Source organism: Pteropus alecto, unplaced genomic scaffold (genome assembly GCF_000325575.1).
Source record: "Pteropus alecto unplaced genomic scaffold, ASM32557v1 scaffold80, whole genome shotgun sequence".
NCBI lineage: Eukaryota > Metazoa > Chordata > Mammalia > Chiroptera > Pteropodidae > Pteropus > Pteropus alecto.
In genome coordinates this window covers 2,192,610-2,216,993 of record NW_006430460.1, presented here as the reverse complement: position 1 = coordinate 2,216,993, position 24,384 = coordinate 2,192,610, and the positions used below count along the sequence as shown (strand labels likewise).

The 24,384-nt window shown below is 44.8% G+C and overlaps 1 protein-coding gene across 1 annotated transcript in view; it reads left to right on the top strand.

The window, feature by feature from the left end:
• The window catches only part of POMP (proteasome maturation protein), a 28,592-nt gene extending 14,504 nt beyond the window's left edge, over positions 1-14,088 (top strand). The window contains exons 2-6 of the mRNA XM_025047074.1: positions 2,073-2,191; positions 3,875-3,935; positions 7,717-7,818; positions 10,163-10,256; positions 13,747-14,088. Coding sequence (XP_024902842.1) covers positions 2,073-2,191; positions 3,875-3,935; positions 7,717-7,818; positions 10,163-10,256; positions 13,747-13,814 — 444 coding nt within the window. The 3' untranslated portion in view covers positions 13,815-14,088. The remainder of the gene's footprint in view (positions 1-2,072; positions 2,192-3,874; positions 3,936-7,716; positions 7,819-10,162; positions 10,257-13,746) is intronic.
• Positions 14,089-24,384: the final 10,296 nt, after the last annotated feature.

Sequence of the window (24,384 nt, the reverse complement as noted above, 5' to 3'; positions counted from 1 at the left end):
AGACCCCGGCCCCCTCCGCGGCGCTGGAGGACAAATCGAAAGCGAACCTTCTGCGGCATGGCGCCCCGACTGCCCTTCCCCGCGCGGGGAGCGCCCTCGGGAGTCCAGGGTCCCCCACAGCCCTCACCCAGCCCCGACCCTCGCCTCGGAACTGACTCGATGACAACCCCGCAAACGTTTTCGGGAGCTTAGCTTGTGCTGTGCCAGATGTCGGAGGGGAAAAACATCAGGGCGACAGTGGCTGCTCCCCGTTTGTCAGTATTCTTAGCGCATCTCCTCCTTCGTCTTCCCCCTCTTCCTCTCTTTTTTAACTTCAGTATCGTGATTTTTGGGAAAGACTCCTGAACCGCCGTTGCCCCTGCCTCGGGTACCGGTCCTGCTGCTGGGCCGTCCAAATCTGGACGGCTTCTGTTGGTAAATGCTGGTCATTGTAAAGAGGTTTTATAAACACTCAGGTGAAGCTAGTGATCATTAATTTTGCATAGGTTTGTTTTCCTCTAGAAATAGCAAGTACTGATCCTGATATTTTACCGAAAAAGATTGGGAAGGTGATTACGGGAGGACCCAGACATCAGAATTCCATTTCTTTTTCCTTTTGGCCCTTTGAATAAAGCAGTCTGGACGGAGGAGAATGTTCCTGCAGGAAAGTGGCAGGAAATACGTTTGGAAAGCTACCTTAAGAGATGAGTAAACAAGCCTAGAGAGATTGCGTGCCTTGGTCCCAGTCACATAGGTTCGCCACAGCCCACACTAGCTTCCAGATCCCCTTTCAGCTTGCCCAGGATTTCTGCGTGAGGCAGTTGAGTTCCAAGCTAAGGACCTTGGGTTTTATTCTTCAGACAGGACACTGATGAATCAGTGAAAGGTTTTTAAACATCATTGGTGAGGGAGATGGTGTGTTTTAGGAAAACCTTCATACGCAGGACTGGAAAATGGGAGAGTAGAGGCAGTTAAGACCCTATAAAGGGCCGTGGAGGTTATCCAGCTGTGAGAGCCTAGACTAGCCTGGTAGAGTTTACAAACCCAGGAAAAAGTATCTGACCAAATAAAATATGCAAATGATCAAGAAATTCACAGAAAAAGCTGGTTCCTCGTCATAGTTTCTCCTGGAACAGTGGAAGACCAGTACCAAACTACCTGTAGCTGTTTCACATTTTTCTACAGAATTGCAGGTGTATTGAACTTGAGCAGATGATTTAAAGGCATCATCTGGTGTTTAACCTGTTGTAACATCTGTCACATTTTATTTTGCTCATTTACTCTGTCTTCCTCAGACTAAGCCCTGGAAGGTAGACCTGTACCTTCGGCATCTAGCAGAGTACTAGGTCCCTAAGAAATATTTGGTGATTAAATGTTTTATAGTATGCGTGCACAGGGCGACCGTTCACCGGTGCCAAATGCACGAGTCTTTGTTTTTGTTTGGTTTTGTTTGACGCCATCCTGATTAGATGCATCTATTTTCCACAGGTAGTAAGCACCCTCTTATAGAAATCGCTTTCTGAAATCCCTTTTTTTCTTAGCCTCTGTGACCAGTCTATTGTAGCTGTTCTGTCAGTTCTTAATCCTTTTTCTTTGAACTCCTTCCTTGTCCTGAAGGAATATATTCCCCAAGACTCTGTCCTCAACTTTTTTATTCTGTGCTAATCCTTGCAGCCTGAGGGAAGGTAAATGAGAGTAGATCTGACCCGGAGGCCTTCGGGGCTCTCCATCAGGTTCGGAAGGGAACCGAGTTCCTTTCCACGTTTAAACCTTGTCATTTAAAGCCTTTTTCTTCTGCCTCGCTCTCGTGATCCTTTGTATTTTTGTGCCTTTACCCATGTTCTTTTTTTCCGGGAATGCCTTTCAGTCTGACAGCATTCAGGGGTAAGTGAGGACTCCCTCCCACCCAGACATGATATTATTTATTCACCGCCCCTATATGTCCCTGTAGCATGGTGTGGGTGCGGGTCTCCTTGCGGCTGTCTGGACTGGGCTCGTTGAGGTCAGAGACCTTTCCTCTCTAGCGCTTAAACCACGTCTGGTACGCAGCTGTTCAGTGTGGGCGGCCTTTTGAATTCGTTTGTATTTACTAGTGTTCTTCGTTTGTGTCGCAGAACACCAGAGGACTTGGATCCCAGCTGAAGGACAGTGTTCCAGTTACTGAGCTTTCAGCAAGCGGACCTTTCGAAAGTCATGACCTCCTTCGAAAAGGGTATATGGGGGCGTCGTGCCCTTGGCTTTGTTATAATAAAATGTTTCTGGGAGTTATTTTTCACAATATTCTTGAAATGTTTTGCTAGGCCATAAGTACGTATTTAATTTTGGAGCTGTCGAGTCATATACCTTAGACTGGGGGAGGCGAGGAGCGAATCTTAAATGTTTTCTATTGCAGGGGAAGCGTCTCGTCAGCAGCAGGTTCCCAGGATAGGGCACCTTCCTAGGGGACCTTACTCAGTAGCATGACTCGGTGGCATTCTTCACTTTGCTACTGATGACTTGGAGAGCCCTTATCTCCTCATTATTGGAGTCCTCCGCTTTTGGGGGGAGGCGGCGCTGGAACGTAGCAGTTAAGAGCGTGGACTCTGGGCTTGGGCTGCCTGGGTTTTCATCCTGGCTTCGCTGTTTTCTAGATGTATGCCTTTGGCAAGCTATTTAACCACTCTGTGCCTCAGTGTCCTCATCTGCGAAATAGGGCTGTTAATAGCATCTATCTTATTTTGAGGAATAAGTGAGTGAATACATGAAAACTACTTAGAACAGTACCTGGCGTCTTTCAGCACTCAGTAACTATTAGCTGCTAGCATCTTCCATTTCTAGGCTCAGCACAGTTACACCTCTCCCTCCATTTCTTTTATATTTAGGTGTCAGTTTCTGATACTGGTTCTATGTCTTGGCAGGTGGCCTCTTTGCTTAATCAATCAAGGATAATGCCACTCCCCCTCACCCCCCCCAACACACACACACACACACCCGGCCTCATGAACATTCCGTGTTTTGAACTTTTGAATTTTATATCTAATTTTAAGGTGTTTAGGTCTTAACTGTAAGAGAATGTCATTTAATGGTATCTGGGGACAAACATAATGCCTCATCATTGTCTTTCCATTTTTTGTAGTAAAAGATGCAGCCTTTGGAATTGGAGATATAATTTTATTTATAGTATAATCAAATTCATAAGCTAGTCAGTAGCCAAGTCCTGATGATTCATTATTTATTTATTTTTTGCATGAAATGTTCCTTTTTCTCCCCAGTTAGATTGTAGGAGCCCCTCCACTTCTAAGACAATGTTATGTACAAAGACAATATTCAATTAACTATTATTGCGTGATTTCTAAGGTTCCTTTCAACTCTCAAATCCTGTTTTGGACAATAAGATAGTCATCTTTATCTATCTAGTGTAATAAAGACCAGAGGCCTGATTCTAGCTGTGTGTCACCTAACAGTACTTCATACATAGTAGGTATTCAGTAGATGTCATAGTGTTCAGCATGTGTTAATTAGAGATACATTAAATGTTGAATATGCGTTGTACCTGAGCAGAGAAGGCGTAGATGTTTTGTATAATACAAAAACATGTCATCAGAGTAATAGTAATAAACATACTTTAATTTTTTCTCTCTCCAGTGAATTGAAGTCTTGACCACCAGTATCTATATAGACATATTTTAAAATAATTAGCGTGCTATAAATTTGACTTTTTTTCCCTTTTAGTTATATGAATTTTAATACATATATCCCTTTCCTGTTGTCACCACCATAGTCAGGATGTGGAAGTTTTATCATCCCCAAAAGCCTCCCTTAGGCCAGTCCAGAATAGTTACACCCTCGATAGATGTGATTTTGAGCTTTCAGTATTGAATGATGTACACTGTCCCTTTTAAATGTTTGTTTCCAGGTTTTCCTGTGTGAAAAATGAACTTTTGCCCAGTCATCCTCTTGAATTATCAGAAAAAAATGTAAGTATGTCACCACGGTCTTCATTTTTGTCTTTTGATAGCAAAACACTCTCAATAATACTTTTCGTGGTTTCATTTATTAAGACAGTCATGGTGTTACGTGAAGAACATGAGGACCTATTTTCATACTGCTTCACTGAAGTTCCCTTTCTACAGTTCTTCTCTGTCTTTTTTATGGGCCTCTCCATTCTTCTAATGATAACGTTCTCATTTTATGCGCCTGTTTTCGTTGATATTTTTCCCCTGCCGTTTTTGCCGTTAGCCTCCAAGTCTGTATCTCTAGCCTTGACCTTTCTCAAACCCGGCGTCTCCAAGTCACTGACGGACAGATCCGCTGGCTAGGCACAGGAGGGACACTGAGGAATATGACGTAATCCGCATCTTCAGGGAGCTGAAAATTTAATGGGAGGACAAGCAGTGGACAGGGGTTTCATAAGATGCTGGAGGGGCCCAAGGATGGCGCAGCCACCTGTGCGTAGGGGTCGTGGGAGGCTTTATGAAGGGGGGACATTTGAACGACGTTAGTATTCACGAGGTTAAGCAGATGATAGATGGGGAGAGCTCACTCCCAAAGAGCATGTAGCCTGTACAGATGTTCCGTAGACAGGTTAAAGGGTTTTTAAATACACCTTCAGAGCAAGAAAGAGATATTACTTGGAGAAGATGCCGCAGTGTTACCCAGTTAACAGAAAGCTGACGTATTCCTTTTTCTTTTTTCCTTCCTTCCTCTTTAGCAAGGGGAAAGTAATTTCTATGAGAAAGAGTAGAACAAATAATATAATAATGCAATCGAAGTTCAAATAAGATGAAAAAATAAAAAGTTCCAAGTCGCATCGAGTGCATTCTGGATTCGTGCTCGGAAGTTGACTCAAGAAGTCAGGTGTTTCTCAAAGACGAGGTTAGCCATAGAAAGCATGGGAATTAGGTTTATGGAAGAAAAAGCTGGTAAGGATACTTCATTTTGATGAATAACAACTGCATCACAGATGACAAGATAGAGCAAAGACTAGGCCACAGTTCAAAAAGAAGGGAAAGGCGAATGTGAAGTTCTGCATTTGGGTTCAAAAAATGAATTGTACACATTTGGAAGGGGCAGACTTGGCTCGTTACACAAGACTGGGCAATTTTAATTGCCCGCGGTCGGTATACTGTTGGTGCGTATGTTAGCCCCTGGACAGGACAGTTCACATGGGCCTGACCTCATCAGTAGGGTCGGGCTCAGATCGGGGGGTAGGGGGAGGTTTGTAGCGGGGGCGGGGGTCATGCCACGCTTTCCTAAGCATTAATCTGGCCACTGAATCTGGACTATTTCAGTTCTGAGCAGTACAAATCTTAGCAAAGGCCAAAATGGTGAAGAGTCTAAAAATTTTATGTCTTTGAGGCTCAGCTTACCTCTGCTGCCCCTGCGTTGTCTGAATCACTTAACCAGCTAGTGGCAGCCTCTCTTACTGCGTATTACAAGTCCTTTCGCATGGCAGTTTACGTGGACTCCGTAGGTTTACATTCTTGATGCCGTCCTTACTAAGTAGGTGAACTTGGGCAAGCGGCTTTCTCTCCGAGTATTAGTTCCTGCACCTGTAGATGGAGTTACACGTAGTGCAGCCGTTGGCGTGTGCTGGCTTGGAGCAGTTCTCCACGACCGTAGGTGAACTTGGGCAAGCGGCTTTCTCTCCGAGTCTTAGTTCCTGCACCTGCAGATGGAGTTACACATAGCACCTGTTGGCGTGTGCTGGTTAGGAGCAGTTCTCCACGACTGGGGACTGCAGTGGCGATAGTGGGGAAGGTGACCCTTGTCATCTATACCAGAGGTTCCTTGCTGAGGGTGACTGCCCCCCAGGGGACATTGGGCAATGTCTGCTTGTCATAAGTGGTGTCAGGGGAAGGGTCTTTGGTACTGGTATCTATTGGGTAGAGGCCAGGGACGCTGCAGAACATCCTATAATTCACAGGACGGTCCCCACCCACCGCAACAAAGACCTGTCTGGCTTGAGATGCCAGTCATGCCCAGGGGTGAGAAGCTCTGATTTATATGTAATGTCTTCCCAGCTAGGTTAGGTAAGACGTGAGGTATCACGTAACACATACAGATTATATATCGTAACATCATATAACTTGTACAGACTATATAACATATATAGTATCATTAACGTACAGGCCATATAACACATGTAATACCATATAACACAGGTTATATAACATGTAGTATCATGTAACACAGGCTATATAACATACAATATTATAACACAGGCCATATAACACAGGTAATACCATATAACAGGTTATATAACATGCAGTATCATGTCACATATAGGCTATATAACATGCAATATATAGCATACAGGTCATATAACATGGATCATGTAACAGGTTATATAACAGCATGTTAACATACAGGTTACATAATATGTGATATATACCACGTACAGGTCATATAACACATGTAGCATCATGTAACACATACAGGTTATACAACACAGGTAGTCTACCTCCAGGGCAGACTGTTGCTTCCATTTCGTTGTTCGTCTCCACGGAGCCCAAGTCTACTTTTGCCTGTGGTCACTAATAACTGGGTAGGCGTCGTTTGATAATTGCAGTGTGACATCACACTGCAAGGTGAGTATATTCATGAAAGTTCATAAAATTGAATTTTTGTACGTAACATTATATTTTGTTATGAGGATAACTCAATATTTAAAGGAGACCTTTCTATTAGAACTTCAGGTCACATACTCATAATAAAATATTGCACATTTTTCTTAAATATAGACAGAAATTTGGACCATCTGTCAGAATTTTGCTGTCAAGCTATAGTAGTTACAAACCTTATTGCTAAACATGCTACCTTCAAACTTCACATATATGGACCCTGGGTCATGTCCCAGGTGGGCACTGATTTCTCACTAGAGTTTTGATCAAAGTTACTTTTTCTTCGATGACTTAAAAAAATCTTCTTGAGAGTATAGTACAATAACAAGTGATCACAGAGGTACTTCACCTCATTATAATTACTTCAGCTCTGACAGATCTCTGTAGCAATCCGTTCACATCACAAACACCATCCTCAAGAGCCATTTGAGGAAGCTGTATGTTTTAGAATCTGTGAGTCAAGTCGATTTATTTTGCCTGAAATACATTTAATTATGGAAAGTTTTTTAGAAGTAATATCAGTGCTTAATTAAAGTATAATTTCGGAAAAAATTGCTTATTAGTTCCCAATACAAATTGGACAGACTTTGTTCAGCGTTTTGGGTCCCCCGAGCAGAACCTGTTATCCCCCAAAGTGGAGTTTAAACATTTTAAAATTAACAGGGTGCTATCTGGATCTGATTATTTCTTTATGAAATCCTTCGAAATATAAAGTTTCGTACTTAAAAGTTCACTGTTAGTTTTTGTCACTGTGTGTACCTGTTCCTGGGTCTCAGATAGTTTATACCTTTTCCTGGCACCACCAGTTTGGCAGTAATTTCTAATCAAAGGCACTGAGACGTGATTGTGCTTTGCGAATATACTTTTGCAATGTGAAAAACATTCCTTAATTTATTAGTTTTGTTAATCCAAGTTTTAGGTGATAGTTTTACACTGGGGAAGTATTATCTTCATGCTGGATGAAATACAGGCGTATGTATCCAAGAATTCATTGAAGAGATCCATAGAAGCACTTTGTTTTTATTTCGGCTACATATATTCAAGTTTTTCATCTAAGTATTTTATGTATATCAATGCTAACTGTTTCGAATGCGAATGTTGAGTATAGCGTCTAAAATTACATTGTCTTTTGTAGTTCCAGCTCAACCAAGATAAAATGAACTTTTCCACCCTGAGAAACATCCAGGGTCTGTTCGCCCCACTAAAACTGCAGATGGAATTCAAGGCCGTGCAGCAGGTGAGTGGATGCCGGTTCGTGTGCAGCCCACGTGCACGCTGCTGTCATTGGAACGCCTCTTCCGTTGGGTGACAGCTGGGCAAACCTTCCCTTCTCCCCTACAACCTGTGCTACTTCCCCCCTTTTTAGGATGTGACCCCGATTCCTACTTTATAGAGAAAAAAAAACGTTTTTCAGTGGAAAACTTCAAATTACGGGCTCGGTGTCCGAAAACTTGCCTGCCCCCACTTTCGTGGTTCTCCCTTTGGAAAGGGTCACCTTGAACTTGAGATGCCTCTGGGCCTGCCAGGTGGAGAGATCCAGCGGGCAGTTTGTGTAGCGCCGAGTGTCCCGGTGCTCAGGAGTCGTACGTGAGGACTGTCCCCACCTGGGCTCTGGATCCCGTCTCATCGCAGCACTTTGGGGACTTCCCCTTTCACGCTTCCTTTCCCTGGCCCATGTCCGCGGCCTCTGCTCGCTGGGACTCGGCCGCAGCCTTTACGCGTACTCCAGCCTCTGGCTTTTCAAACAAGAAACCGTGCCAGCCCCCAGCCCCATTACAGCAGCTTCCCTCTGTGTGGTTTTGCGAGTCGAGCCTCTTAAGGCTGCCTGCGTTTACTGCGTGGACCGTTTACACTCGGCCCCCGTGTCCTGCCTCCTGTCACACCGGTGAAGCTGCTCCTGATGATGTGGACCTTCTCACGCCCTCATTCCGCTGGGTGTCCCTGTGGCGTGGGACACCAATGGCGCCTGCCTTCTTCCCTTGAGTTTTAGGACACACACTTTCCTGATGCCCCCCTCGTCTCTGAAACCTGTCTCTGAAACCTCCCTCCCAGGTGTCTGGGTTCCTTTTGTTTTTTCCTGTTCCCTGAAATACCAGTTACTTACATCCTGCCTGTTCTTCTGGTGTTAGTTATCACTTAGATGTTAATGACACCCAAGTGTGAATTCTCACGAGCTGTAAAACTATAGGCTTCACGGATTAGCTCACCGTTTCTCACATACCCCGGTCCTGTATGACCAGGCTTCTTCCAAGAGGCCTTGGTTATCTTGCCCAGCACCTCACCTGTACCCCTACCCCGCAACATCCGGTCAGTCACCTCTTCTTACCGTTGTGACTGCACTGGTCGTTACCCCCGCTGCCCCCAGTCCACTGTCCATGCTCGAGCCAGAACCGGCTCTGTAAAACCCTGATCCATACGTCACTCCCCTCACTTGGCCCTCGGAATAAAGCCCATCCCGCCAGTGTGGCTCCGGCCACGCATTGCCGTCGCTCTCCACACCGTGTGACGTCGCCCGCTCCACCATCTGCGCTGTCCTGACTCATTTCGTTCTCTCACTTTTTGGCTCTTGTCTGTGTTCTCCTCCTACCGTGAATCTCTCTCTCTCATTTGGCCAGGGTTGTGTCACAATCACCTGGATGTGAATCTTGGCTCCCCCATCTACTAGCCTTAAGAACTGGAATCAGTAGAGACCTCTCTGAGCCTGCGATGGTTCATGCGACGTGAAATGGAGTTAGCAGTCGGATAGCGCGGGGTTATTACGGTTATTATGAAGAGTAAGGGAAATCCGTGTGTTCGCACACAATCGTTAGCTTCCCTTTTCTGCTCCTACTGCTCAGAGTCCAGCTACACGTCGCTCCTATTTTAAGCCTAAGCTTTTAATCCCATTGAATCCAAAAATCTTTGCCCAGAATCCTGGCCCGTTTTTCCTGATCCCTAAGCCTTCCTTGCGCGTCAGGATGTGTAACCAGCCACTGCCTGCGCATCCGGCTTCTCATGGTTCCTTAGCAGTGCGTCTGCTCAGACCGGACCTGCCTCGTCCTCACCGTCTGGTTTCACGTGCAGGCTCCATTTCTGTTTTCTTCCTCTTCCTCCTGTATCCTTCCCACTTTTTCCTTTTATTTTCCTCCTCCAGTTTTGACAATCTAGAGAAAATTTCCCATGCTGTAGGCCGTTAGTAATTAAAGACGTTTTCAGTCTGCACCCCTTCAGGGGTTTGCTCAGCCACAGTCCTTAGAACCCGGCGTGGCGTGAGGCTGGGGTTCCACATGTCATCACATGCTGCGTGCTGTGGTTTTCCCGGACAAGCGAAGCCCCCAACTATGGGCAAACCTTATAGGATTATTAAGTGTTCATGGAAGTACAGTTTCAGTGTCTTTTACAAGTTTTGAGCAACTTTTTAAAACTTGGTTTGGTTCTAAAATATGAACTGTTCCTCCTCCCACCCCCCCCTCCCCACACACTGGTTAAATTAATATTTAGTTTTGTGGATCTTACAGATAATGAAGTACGTAAAATTAGATCATACATTTTTTTACCTCTTAATTTTTTCTAATCTTGCCCTTTCAATACTTTTCCCGAAGGTTCAGCGTCTTCCATTTCTCCCAAGCTCAAACCTTTCCCTGGACATTTTGAGGGGTAACGATGAGACTATTGGATTTGAAGATATTCTTAATGGTAAGTGTCATTCAGCACCTTTTTCTGGAACCCCAGTAACATATAAGGCGGCGGCAGCAGACAAAGCTGAGCATCCTCATCCTCGTGTGGTGACTGCTGATTGGGTTCGCTGGGATATGACTAGTTTTTTAAATGACGAGAACAAATAAAAGTTCTCTTTAAAGAACAGCCCTGCCTCCAAATAATTTTTGTGCTTATATAGATGGTGAGTAGGAAAGAAGAATCTGTTATCTTTAACAAAATTCCTTGAATAATTGTATCATGTACGCGATACATGACTTTTAAGTAAGAACAATACATGCGTCCTCTATAAATAATAATGGCATCCTTTGTTTTTTTCTGGTTCTGAGGAAGGTAAACAAATTCCATTCTGCCCAGTATTGCCTCTGCTCATTATGCCTCAGCCGTTCAGAGAAACACAAAACCCAACAGGATTAAGTTATATTAGTTTTGCTCGGCCACTGGTGTTTGGTGTGGCAATGCTGGCCACAGCCGAAGTCCAGTGAGCCTGCTCTTCGGGAATCTTCCCCGAGGGACTGTTCAAATGTAGGAAAACCTGGCATTCCTAAGCTTTGACCCTGAACTTGGAGCTCATTTAAAGTTAGTGAGGGGAAGGTTCAAATCCAAATAGTCTTAGTTATAAAAATGTATTCACTTGAAAATCACTTTCTGCAATTCTGTAGAAAGAAAAGGGAGATTCCTGAGCCTTTCTTCAGTCAGTCAGTCAGTCGTTAGGTGTCGGGTTCCGGGATAGGCAGTGAAGAAACAGACATCTGTGCTTTCTAATAGAGGAGGTAAACAGATAAAACACAAACGATTATAAATTGTGATAAAATCTAGGCATGAAAAAGATAAGGATGTAGTTTGTTGCTGGATGGGAGAGGCAGGCATCTCTGGGAATATGGCACACTGATTGATTCCCGATTGGTATACGGGTTGACCTGGAGTAGAAGACTATTTCAGGCAGGAGGACAGCTGAAGAACTCTGAAGGGTTGAAGGTCTTATCCTACTTACAAGCTCACGAGTTAGCCTGCCATGGTTTCCTGGATGCTGGCAGAAGACCGGTTCATTACTGACAGCAGTAGCTGTCACCAGAGGGTCAGCTTTTCTCTCGGTTCCCTGAGCCCCCATTGTCACGGGGCAGCGAGAAGGGCATCAGGTGACACCTGCACACAGGATAGATTTGTTACGGGAACAGGATCCCACCCCAGGTCAGAGCAGCTGAGTCGGAGTGACACGCTGTCGGCGCTCAGCCTGCCCATTCTCCAGGGCGGACACCGTGTCGGGCTGCCGAGGCCGGTCCCCTTAGAAAGGGCCTTGGAGAGAGTCAGGGCAAAGGCAGGCAGCGCCCTTGCTGCGAACACTCGCAGAATCGTGAGAGGCCCGTGCAGAACCGTCTCCCGACACACGCGCGTGCTCAGGCCCCTGCGGCTGCGGCGTTGGGGAGGTGGACAGTGGGCTAAGGTGGGGGGTCGAAGGGGTGGGAGGAGCCGGAGCTCTGCAGGGGTTCGCTCGGAATGGGGCGGGAAGCCATCGAATGGTTTCCAGCAGTGAAGTGATACGATTTCACGTTTAAGTGGATCACTGTCTCGTGGGCATCTTTTTCTAGTCTTTGGCTGCATCTCTCTGAGGTAGGTGGATATGAGTTAGGGCCCTGACGAGGTGACCTTTGGCAGGCCGAGCCTCCCACACGGCACTTTGGGTAATGTCCCCTCGGGGGAAGTGTGCACATGTGGGCGCTTTACGGCTGCACCTCAGGGCCTTGCCTCCCTTAGCCGTTCCTTCTGCTTAGAGTATTTTTCCTCCTCCTTTGTCAGACCCTAGTTTAAATGGCACTCTTTCAGAGAGGCCTTCCGCGGCGACCAGTCTAAAGTAGCCCGCGATCACTCTGTCACCTCGCTTTAATTCTTCGCATAGCACTTATCTGATATTTCTCCTGTTTCTTACTTGTGTCCCCCAATTAACTACAGACCGCGCGAGCCCTTGCTCGCTCTCGTGTCCTGGTGCCTCATAAAGTGCTTTTTGTAGTGAGTGTTGAAAGCTCTCGCTCGTCACACTCCTCATCACCTTTGACCCACGAGGGACTTTGAAGTCTGTGATGAGAACGTGCATTTCTCCAGTGTGCATTTCGTAAAGTTTGGGAGGCGATGAGAGTTTGCTCGCTCGCTAGGAAGTGCTTGGCCCGGGACAGTCTGTACATTTCTTGAGTGGGGTGGGTGCGTGGGGAGGGCGACGGTGAAGGTAGAAAGCACCCCCCTTCCTCAGTGCCGGAAGGGGACTTCCCTTCGCTCCCTCCGCTGCCCGGGACCCGACAGCGAGCTCCTGGCAGAGCAGATGGCCCCGCAGGCCAGCGCCTTGCCACGTCTTCTGGGGCAAGTGATTTATCTAATAAGTGCTCACTCTATTGGATTTTAAAAGGAAGTGTTATCTAAATGAATATAATATGTTCTTCGTGTAAAAATTTAAAATATTAAAGGCGAAACTCAGGTCCTGCATGGTAACCGCCAGGCTCATTTCTGTCCCTCAGTCCCTGGTTACCTGCTGTTAGTGTGTGTCCCCCAGACTTTACTGTGTGTCTTCATGCAAACATACAGTCAGCAGATAGTTGGCATTGCTTAGCACCTGTGTGTTTGACACAGCTGGTATCATACCGTGTGTCTTACAGTGTGTATGATACGTCAGTAGTTTGTTGACAGATGCTTACGTTTTTCTCATTAACATGTAACAGGGCTGCAGCAAACACCTTTGCCTGTTTCTACTCATGTGCAGGCGTGTTTTTTTCACTTTAGATCTTGAATGTCTGTGTTAGTAACTGCAGCAGTATCAGTTGTTGCTAAGGCTACGTCGTTGTGTGACGAGTGAGTGTTGAGAGAGTATAGCTCGCTGAAGGTGTGGCACAGTCATCTCCAGTCTCTTCCAAGATGCAGCGAGGAAACATCCAAATCGATCCTTTAGTCGTGGTAATCAGTATTTTAATGTGAATGGTTAGTTATTTTTACAAACTGATTATACGGTTTAGTTCATTGGGTTTTTATTCCGTTTCTATTCCTACGTCGAGTAGTGGCAAAAACGAAGAAAGGCTTTATTTGCCCTTAGAGGCTTACCGTTGGTCTTAATTTAAAAGCTCTTTCAGATGTATTATCGCAGTTAAATTTGTTGTCTGACTCATAAAAATAAGAGTGAGGATTGTGAAGGTTTTCTCGCTCTAGAAGTCTGATTTATGTGTGTGTGTGTGTGCAGTAGAGCGCAGAGCGATAGACAGAAAACGTGTTTGCAGTTTAGGTGAAGACCTCGCCTCCTCTCTTCATTAGAGATTGTTCTAGAGTCCTCCGGGAAGCCAGTCAGGCCCCTCGCCCTCACCACCATCGTTCTGTTTGTTTTCTGTCGCTTCAGGCTCGTTTTGCCTGTCCTAGATGTTCGTGTGAGTTCAGTCATTACATTTATCTTTTTGTGAGAGTCTTTAACATGTCTGTTTTTGTTTGTTTCCAGACCCGTCACAAAGCGAGCTGATGGGAGAACCACACTTGATGGTGGAGTATAAACTCGGGTTACTGTAGCGCAGTGGCTGTCGCGAAAACGCAGGGGCCGCGGCACGTTTCTGGTCATCGTCTCCCTGTCCCTTCACGTACGCGATGTTAAAAGTCCTGGCGCGTGGGACTCGTTGCCTGCATAGCATCTGATCATTTGGAATTCTTCGGATCTTTGGTTTCTGGCCATGTGACAGTTTGAAAGCACTGGAGATGGTTTTAAATCTCCTGATTTATTTTAAAACGATAGCCTTCCAAATCTTTAAAAAAATTGTTGCTAATAAATACTCTAAAACCATCCTCAGATTCCATGTCAGCCAATTTTCTAGGTATTCCATAAATTTAATTTTGAATAATCATCCGTATCCGAGTGTGCGGTCTTCACAATAGCATCTTTCAGGGTAAACATCTATAGTTGATTTCACTGATGACACTCCAAATCAAGTACCTCGTTTCATTATAGTCCATTAGTGTTCATAAGAATCATTGCTTTATTGAAGCTACTTTGGAATTTGCTTTTTGATTCACTCAGGGTGAAAAGCATAAGTTCAGAGGTTTTGATTTAGGTCTTGTCTTTAAAGCGATAAAGGACCCAGCAGGTGTCAAACTGTTGTGCTGCATAGATTTAGATATTACAAGATATTTAAAATCATTAGAACAGTTATGTACACACACGTTTCCATGACTAAATGCCATCATAATTTATTTAAAAATGAATCTTCACTGTGGTTCTTTTATATAAGATATTATTTATGAACCTGGTTTATAAAACGTAAAGATTTTTAGATTTAATTAGTGAGTGGGTCATCTTTCACTAATTAAAAATATTTCTTAATTATCAATTTTCATTTGTTTCTGATAAGGGGTTAATATCCGGTAAGGAATTAATATTCAAAAACAACTCATACACCTCAATAAAAAAATAAACGACCCAATTAAAAAATGGGCAGAGGATGTGAATAGACATTTTTCCGAGGAAGACATACAGACGGCCGACAGGCACATGAGAAGATGTCATTGTCACTGATTATTAGGGAAATGCAAATCAAAACCACAGCGAGGGGTCACTTCACATTCTTGTGCATTCTTGTGTCTCCAGAAACATCTTTTTTGGATAAGTCATTGATTTGTAACTGAAGGCAATATTGCCCCTCCCTGCGGAGGCCTGGGGACATTTGACAATGTTTAGAAGACTTTTGGTTGTCACAACTTTATGGGATGGGGACTGCTCCTGGGATTTAGTGGATAGTGGCAAGGGACACTGTTCAACATCCTACAGCATTTAGGACATAGAGTTAGTTGAAAGTACTAAAAGAAAATGATATAAAATACTCCTAATTTATATTGAAACAGCCTTCTATGTCTTAAAGTTACTAACGAATATTGTAAAACTCTACATCCTGGTTTTGCTCCTGCAACCAAGAATAATTTGGGTTTGAAATGTCAGTAGCGTCAAGGTTGACAACCCTTGAGATAGTCCAAATGACACATTTTAGTTCCTCCTGACTGTCGAGATTAAGTTTAAAATCATGTTTGCTGATACAATATTTGCAAACCCGTTGTACACTCAAATTTTGAGAAAATAGAGAAATGATGAAGGCTTGCTGATTGTTTCTAGCATATTTTCTTTCAATTAATTAAGGAAGTTGGAGATGTCCTCTGTCCCTTCATTCTAGGAGTAACAGATACCCTTCTGGCCAATAGAGGCTTCCATGAAATTAATGACATAGTTTGAATGGAGAAGCTGGTGGGTAATCAAGAGTAATGCTTCTTTTCCAAAGGCCGTTCTGCTTCAAGCTCTCTCCTTTCCCTCTCTTACCGTCTTTCTATTCACGCCAGCGATCCTCATCCCTGGATGCACGTAAAATCACCTGGGAATCTTACGAAGAAATTTTGGTGTCACGATCTGAATCTCGGGAGTTCGAATAATCGTAGTCTAGGGCAGGTCCCAGGAAGTGTACTTGGGAAAAGCTCTCCAGGGTCGAGAACCTCTGATATAGATGTTTGCTTTCTCTGCTCGCTTTTGCCTTTATGTTAGCGACATTCTTTAGCATCGATTAATTCTTCCGGTGTAGACCTCAGTGCTGACAAGTTAGCTGCTGTGCCTTGATCTCTGCGATCTGCACTGTTTGCTTCCGGTCGCTGGAGAACCGGGTGGAATTCTGCTTTGATTTTAACTCAAGACGTAGGCCAACCTTTTTATTTGTTTTTCTGTATTATATAGAAATCTTGCAAGACATAAACTGCATTTTCACCAACTTTTTATTTCGGAAATTTTCAAAGCTACAGGAGGTGGGGACTTATTTGGGTCCCTTCATAAGAGTCAGTTGCGGGTCTCTCTGAGTTACTTTCCTAGATGCCAAACTCTTCAATTAGGCTTTTTTTTTCCCGTTCAGATTTTATGATTTTATCGAACTATTAGTTTAGTATCTTCATTGTGTCTGTTTTGCTTGTAAAATACTAATCTTTGGGTTCAAGAGGAACATCAGATTGGGGACTAATTAAAATTCTTTTTATTAACACTAAGATAATAAAATTTCACAGTAAAAGAGAAACGTACGTCATGAGGGTCCAGCCCAATTTCATATTCATCCTTTTAAGGTATATGAGAATAAAGGAATTCGCGTGTTTTATTATCTGGAAGCGTTTGGGGTTTGGCAAAAACTTGAGCACTATTTGGCGCATCATGTGGCTTTTCCACTAAACACACCTCTTCACTCCCGCCCTCTGCAAAATATAAGTGATAGGCTTGTCACTGTTCATTAGTTTTGCCCTTTGCGGCGGGTGTCCCCCGTGTTTATGCGTTTTGTTACTCCTTTGAATGCAGACATTCAGGAAAGTGAAGGATGATCCGAACATGTAGATGACTGAAAAATGGCAAGACCATTTCATATATAATCTTTCACTGATCTACAGTTGGTTAAAAAATTTTTTCAAACATGAAATCTAAGTATAACTTCTGACTCGCTCTTTTAATAAAGCAAAACCCAAAATGCCGTGACCCTTTATTGGATTTGTTTAGCTCATGATTTCAAAATTGAAATTCAGGTTTCTTCACGTACAGCAAATGCTTAATTAAGAACCTGTACTTTTAGTTCGTTTTATCATAGATTCTTAAATCATATTAAAGAATGAGAGAACATATTGTTAGTTTTTTTAATAGAATTTCAGCAGGTTTTTTTTTTTTTCCAATCGAAAAAAATGTAAGGGACTTTAAATGCTTTTTCTTTTAAAGGTAAAAATTTAGCGTTTGCTTCCAGACGAATTTATTTCTGGAACCAGTAGACGTGCTTTGTGAGTTGTACTCTGTCTTTTTGCGTCTTTTTAGTGTCTTGACCTTGTGGAGACAGGAAAAGCTATATTGTTCATCTCCGTGATGAAATAGAGGTCACGTAGAGGATGTGGCTTTGGGTCATTGAAAGACCAGGTGGAATTATGCTTTAACTTTGGCTCGTCTAGCTGTCCTTTGGAGAGATGGATTGATTTTTAACTCAAGACTTAAACCACTCTTTTTGAACTTAGAGAAAAACTGAAATTTTGAACTTAGAGGAAAACCGAAAGAACAATATAAAGAACACCCAAAATATCCTTCCCGTAGATTCTCCACTTATATATCTTCTCTGATTTCCTCCGGGGTAGATTCAGGGTACACGTTTTTGTCTAAGAAATCTACAGAGGTGGTGACATGGGCTGCTTACTGTACCGCGTGGGGTGCCACACAGGTTAGGGCATCCCGTCGATGGGTGTGGCCAGGTGCTGTCACTCGGTTGACGGTGGTGGCCGCCAGAGCTCTCCTTTGTCCAAGTACAGTGTTCCTTTTGTAATTAGTAAATGATCTGTGGTGTAATCACGTGAGACCTTGTGCATGTCCCCAAGAACCTTTCATCCAGAAGTGTTAGCATCCATGAAAAATCTTTGCCTCGATCATTTATAACATAGTCGTTGGGACGGGGAGGGCTGAAAAAGGTGATATTTCATTATCCTACATTTATTGGCTGACAAGTTTTATAAATCCAGATTCCCCCCAATTTCTCTCTCTCTAAGGTATCCCTATGGTCTCATAAACTCTTAATGTTTTATAGTCCGTTTCTGTCACTGCTCTTTGATGCCCTAAACCTAGTTGTTTTAATGAACGCATAGACCTTCAGTTTGAAAAGACATTGGGTTTAAAGTTAATTTAATTTTACCAGTAATGGTACTAACGGGATTTCACAGCGTACTGAATATACTTGCAATACATTAACTCTCACCATTCTCATAATCGTAGTTGTCATAGAAGTTATCACCAAGGAAGTACTATGTTAGCCACAGGGGACACTGCTGGCCGTAACACTACTGACGCTTTGCCCGGTCACGTGAGAAAGCCATCGAGACAAGCAAGGACCAACACAAGACAAGGACAGCCACAGCCTTGCTCCATTCTGTGCCTTGGCCCTCAAGCAGGCACTAGATTATGAACATTTTAAGAGGAGACAGAGGGACCAACCAACAAGGCACAAGATGGGATGCATTGTTCTTTTCAAACTTTTTATTAGGGAAAATTTCAAACATCCAAAAGTAGGTAGAAAAATACAATATAATCTCATGTTGCCATCATCTCGCTTTCATAATTTACTCATGGTCATCTTGTTTCATCTATACTTTTCCCCCACTTTCTCCTCGATATTATTTTGAAAGAAATTTCAGGCCTCATTCCAATGTGTAAATATTTCAGTTTATAAAACTAACATAGCCACGATACTGTTATTATCAGCCCGAAGTTAACAATAATTCCTTATAAGTAAATCGAGTCAGTATTCAGATTTCTGAAGGTCTAATAAATGGCTTTTTTTTTTTTTAGCTGTTTTGTTTGAATCGGGATCCAAGTAACTTATACATACTGATTAGGTTTTGTGCCAGTTGTCTCTTAATTTGTGGGCTCTCCCTCTATCTCTCTCTCTTTCTTCTTCTTTTTTGTTCTGTTTTGTTTTGTTTTGTTTTGCTATTTGTTGCAATTTCCCAGTCTACGTTTTGCTTCTTATGTCTTTGTGGTACATAGTTGAACATGTTCTCGCCTCTGCATTTTCTATAAATTTCTAGTTGAATCTACAGACTTGATTCAGGGTTACTATTTTTGGAAAAATCACTTTATAGGTGGTATAGGTGGTACGTACATCATAAAAAGACACCAAATGCCTAACGGGCCCTCATCCTGATGTCGTGGCCACTGATGCACAATGCAAGGACCCATTTATTTACTAGGGGTCGCAAAATGACGATTCTAAATCTGTCATTCCCTCTTCATTTTTAGCCATTATACTTCTGTAGAAGGACATTTACTGTCACCTGCTGTTTGGTTACCCAGGACGAGAGTCAGCATAAGAAAAATGGGAAACTATGCTTTCTTCTTACTTTCAACCATTTTCAAAATAACAAGTTTTATGTTTTTCTTTTATTCTATAGCAGTGACCAGTTCGTTTTTCTTGTTGTCAGTATCATAATGAAGGAGCATATTGTCCAATCGTTGTAGAAAAATTGCAAAACTCAGATCAGTGAGAAATCAAGCAGCGCCTGGAGGGTTGGAGAACTCAGGTTTACGACGCCAACGGTCCCAGGAGAGCTAGTGCTCTGAACATCTGGGCCCCGAGCTTAGGGTTATACTCGCGTTGTTACAGTTGACATGGGCTGATTCACAGACCCCGGGAGTTGCCATGGGTTACAGGTAGTTCAGACAGGTATTTAGGCAACACGTCTGTTTTCTATACAAAGCATTCCTAAGGGGAGAGTGGCACCGCATGCTTACAGAAACAGAACAAGGAGCTGATTACAGCAAGCAGGCATGCTTTACAGAAGCAGAACAGGGTGCTGATTAGGAGGTTAGAAAATTCCTTCACAATCAGGGTTTTTTGTTTTGTTTGCTTAGTTGTTTTTTTTACATAGATAAACTGACCACAGGCCAGCTTCCCATATTAGGGACTGGTCTGGCTTCAGAAGTTCTCTAGTCCCTTAAGAAAACAGAAACTGTATACCCGCAGGGCTTGGCTTTGGGGAAAAGACAGGCAAAGTCAGCAACCAGATTCCATTTCTCTTTAGTTTACCTTCCACTTTGTGGGGCCCATTTGACTTAATTTTGGCCGGCTGGCTTCCCCCTCACTTCCTACACTCTGAATCCTTTAGGGGGATCACCCTCCCTCTGTCGTGTGTCGTCTTGTGGGGAGGTGGTACCTGCCTCGCTCGCTAGAACCTAAGCGGGCCGACTGTGTTCCTGAGGTCTCCGGGGGACAGGTGTGTGACCCAGCTCGGCCAGTCAGACATCTCTCCTGGATTTGGACTCCAGACCAAGGACACGTGCCAGGACATTGCAGTGACTCGTCGCTGGCAGAAGTGGCGCCCTTTGCGCTGCAGGATCCTTGCCGAGTTGCTGCTGCTTAATCCCTGGGGCACCCCGGCCCCTGGGTGTTCGCTCGGCCTGTGCCCAGGTTCCCAGGCTTTTCTCTGCGGGCCTCTGCCACCCTTCCAGCAGAGGCAGCGTGCTTGCCACACGGCACGTTTCAGTGCTCGCAGTCAGCTCGGAATGATCCAGAGACCGGCCTCGGACAATCGGTGTCATCGGGAGCACGTCCCCAGAAGACTGTGACAATGAGGAAATAGTTACCTGTCGGAGGTAGGCCAAGCTGTGAGTCTAGGCAAGACATCCAGCCATCATTTGCAGGCAGCTGTGAAACAGCCCTAACCTGCCTGTTTCACTTGAAATCACCTGCCCGATTCATAGCAAGGTTCTGGGCGAACAGACTATGGGAAAAAAAAAGTCAGGGCCTGGGTTGGCTGCTTCCAACAGCAATGGAGACTTTAAAGCAGGTCAGTAAGTTCAGACCCCCAAACCCACCTACGGAAGCCCGAAGAACGTTACTTCTCACTAGGTCTCGTGCACCCTGAAAGCGAATCGTGCCTGTCGCGTTAGCACAGCTGTTGAGGGCCCAGCCCCCCAGGTCCCCCAGGGGCGCAGTGATAGGACCCTGAGATTAAGTGTGAACGTGATGGAGGAAGGCAACAGCCCTCCCCTCAGAAGGAGGGTGTGTCTTTCTTCCCAAAGACCTTTCTCCCCCGATGGGGCCTGGTTTACCAGAAAGCCAGTTCCCCTCTGCGGGCCACATCCAGAGAAGTCTAACGTGTAGAAAGATTTCGGTAAAGATTTATAAACTTGACCAGTTTATAGCTCCAAGAACTTGGGGGCTTGTACAGGACGACATTGTGAACGTGCTTTGGAAATAAGACTATGATGCCCTCACAACGAGATAGTTCTAGATCGATTGAACTCAAGAATCTGGATGTGGTTTTCATAGTTTGCAAAACTGGGTTCAACACAGGCCCACACTTCATGACGCCGAGTCGCCACAGTCCTTAGGACAGTGCGGGGCGGTGCTTGCCCGGCTTTGTGCATCAGAATTGAGTGGAAACCAGAATCTGCATTTCTAACGCATCCTCCCGTTATGGAGATGCTGCTAAGCCGGGACCACACTCAGCTGCCGGTGCAGAGGGAGGAAGTCAAAGCTTTGAGACTCGGGAACTCTGGCGTTTTGGCTTTGCCGTGTCCCCACCGACTGGCCATCTCGCTGTCTTTCCCAGGATTAGCTGGATAACGGTTCCTCATGGAGGTCCTCCAGTGTATATTTGTGCCGTCTTCCAAGCACTGATACAGTCTTTTTTATTTAAAGTTATGGAGGCAAATTTGTGTAAAATCAGTGGGTATCCTCGCCTTATTCCAATCTTTAGAGGAAAAGCATCCAGTCTTTTTACCATTAAGCATCACGTTAGCTGTGTAGGTTTCATTTCATTTTTTTGTTTTTGTAAATGCACTTTCTCGGCTCCATCTGAGTTCCTTGTGAAATTTTGTCACGAATGCATGTTGAATGTTGCGAAATGTTTTCTTGGCCTCTTGATATAATCACGAGGGTTTTTTCCTTTGGTCTGTTTATAGGGTGTGTTACATCAAGCGATTTTCAAATGCTGACTCAGCCTTACAAACACTAGTTGGTCAGATGCGTTCTCTTTTTTACATATCGCTTGCTTTGTTCATCTTCCGTTGTGAGTTTCTTGTTTATGTTCATGAGGGATATTAGCTTGCAGTGTTGAAATATCTTCCTAGGCCCAAGATGGCTCTGTTCCTGCCCAGGGTGCCAGCCGAAACGGAGATCACTTTCGTGTCCCTGTAAGTGCTGTGCTCACCCAGAAACTCTCCTGCCCAGCCAGCCAGTCCCCAAACGCCAAGCCAGCCCTGGGCTCTGTGCTTACTTCTTTGCTCCTCACTTTTTATCTTGTAGAAGCTTCCTTTCCTTCCGTCCCACGTCGCAGCCTCCGAGTGGAGACCGTCCACTTCACACAGTGTTCACGTTCATTCGTAACACCTGACTTGTCTTCTTTAACTATCATTACTTTTTAACAGTTCTTTGCTTTTCTTATAATTTCTGTCTGATTTTGCACTAGGAGAATGCTGACCTCAGATTTTCTGGAGACGTTAGTTCGATTGGTTTGTTCCTTAAATGTCTGGCAAAGAAACCATTTGGGCTGGGTCCCATCCTCATCACATTCTAGCTACATATCGTCCCCAAGGAAGCAGGCAGTTCCTACAGACTGATGGGAGACTGTGCAGATCTAGATGCTTCTGTCAGTGCAGCCAAATCAGCCTGGCTCAAGGGACTGTCTCGAGCTAATCAGATGAAACTGAGTTCTCGAGCCCCCATGAGCCAAGCACTGTTCCAGGAGTTTTATACTGACATTCTGTTATGCATTCTATAATCTAAGATGCCAGTATTTACATCGGGGGACATAGCTTTCCAGTAACCGGATATCTGTGTCTCCCGCACGGGGCAGGGGTTGGCCAGACTACTGCCCACGGGCCAGATTCAGCTCGCCGCCTTGTTTATTGGAGCACGGCCATATGCATTCTCTTTTGCATGGTCTGCCGTTCCTTTGTGCTACGATTAAGTCACCGTGCCAGATTGTGTAAGCCACAACGCCTACAATATTTACTCTCTGGCCCTTTAGAGAAAAGATTTGCTGACCCCTCGCGTGGAGCGGTGATTCTGAGCCCCGGCCACATATCGGGAGCACCGGGACATTTGCAGAAGTACTGATGTCTGCCTCCCCCTCCCCAAAGAAAGTTCTTACTCAGTCGTTCTGGGCTGGGCACTGGCCATGTTCAAGTCTCCCCAGGAGGGTCCCCCTGGAAGCCAGTGCTGACAACCAGTGTCAGGCTGGGCATTTGCGTTTGTCCTACTGCTCGCCCGTGCTGGTTATTCTCGTTTGCGTTGGGGCTGACGCACACTCACTCAGGGCCGTAGTTTCTACCTCTGATGTGTGTGTCACCTGGGGTGGTTTTAAAACTGGATCCTAAGAGCCCACTCCAGATGACTGAGTCACAACCCCAGTAACTTCGTGAAGTTTCTCAGTGTTTCTGAGATGCAGGCATTTCTTTAGAAGAGGCCTGAGCCTAGGGCGCCCTGCTGTAGTGAGCAAGAGCTTCGGATGGTGAGTGAGTGACCAGAGGGTCAGTTAGTGAGGTGGCAGTGGAGAAGGGGCTTTCTCAAGGCCGCGTGATGCAGGCCCTGGAGGATCCCGCTGCGCAGCCCGGCCTCACAGAAATGGCGAGATGTCCTCTCTAGAGAGCAAAATACTCATTTCTGTTAGATACGGCAGATCTCACTCCCCTGGTACAGTGCTGTGTAAGAAGAAACGCATCTTTCCTCTTTCGATTCTGTTTTTATGGGCTCCGTAAAAACAAGTCATTCCATGAATACGCTTTCTTCAGACAATCAGATCATGGGAGGACAGCTGTTTTATTTTTTTCTAGTTCTGTCTTGACCAGATCCCCCCATCAGCTGGTGTATTTCTCCAGTCTTTCCAGTATCGTATTTCCTGATCATCTCTTAAGATGATCACTTTGGAGACGACGAAGCTCACTCAGGCTACGTGTTCACCCTTGGCCACCTCAGTCCGGTCAGTCCCCTGACACGCTTAACTACCTCTCAAATCTCAAATGGTTTTTGCTCGACTGAGAAGTCGTCTATCAGTCCTTCAATGTAGTCAGCATCATCCATGCCGGCTTCAGTTCAGATGAGATGTGCAAAGTCATGGCAGGCTGAGCTGGAAGGGACCTCGTGACAGACCACCTCGCCTAACCCCACGAAAGGCACCGTCACGGGCAGTGTGGAGGCACAGACAGGGCTTCGTGTTTGCGGGGCACCTCATACGCGGCCTGACAGTCTCAGTATCGGATTTATGACCCGTCAGCATCGGATTTATGTCCACCTCGTAGCGCCAGGTCCATCCTTGTCCTACACTCATGCTCGAGGGTCAAGTCACGTCCCTCCGAGACTTAGCCGCCTGCTCCATAAAAAGAGGAAAATGAAGCAGGGTTGTTAAGAGGATAAAATTAGTCGATCCAGAAAGTGCTTTGTAAACAGGAAAGTACTTGTTCTTTTGCTTTGGGAAGAGCTTTTTAACAAAAATAAATAATCGTGAGCGTCACGCAGTTCTGACATGAGCTCCTGACTCGGAAGACATCGGCCAGACCTAAAAGGAACGATCTGGGGAACAAGAATTCCTAGTGTTAAATGGTCCG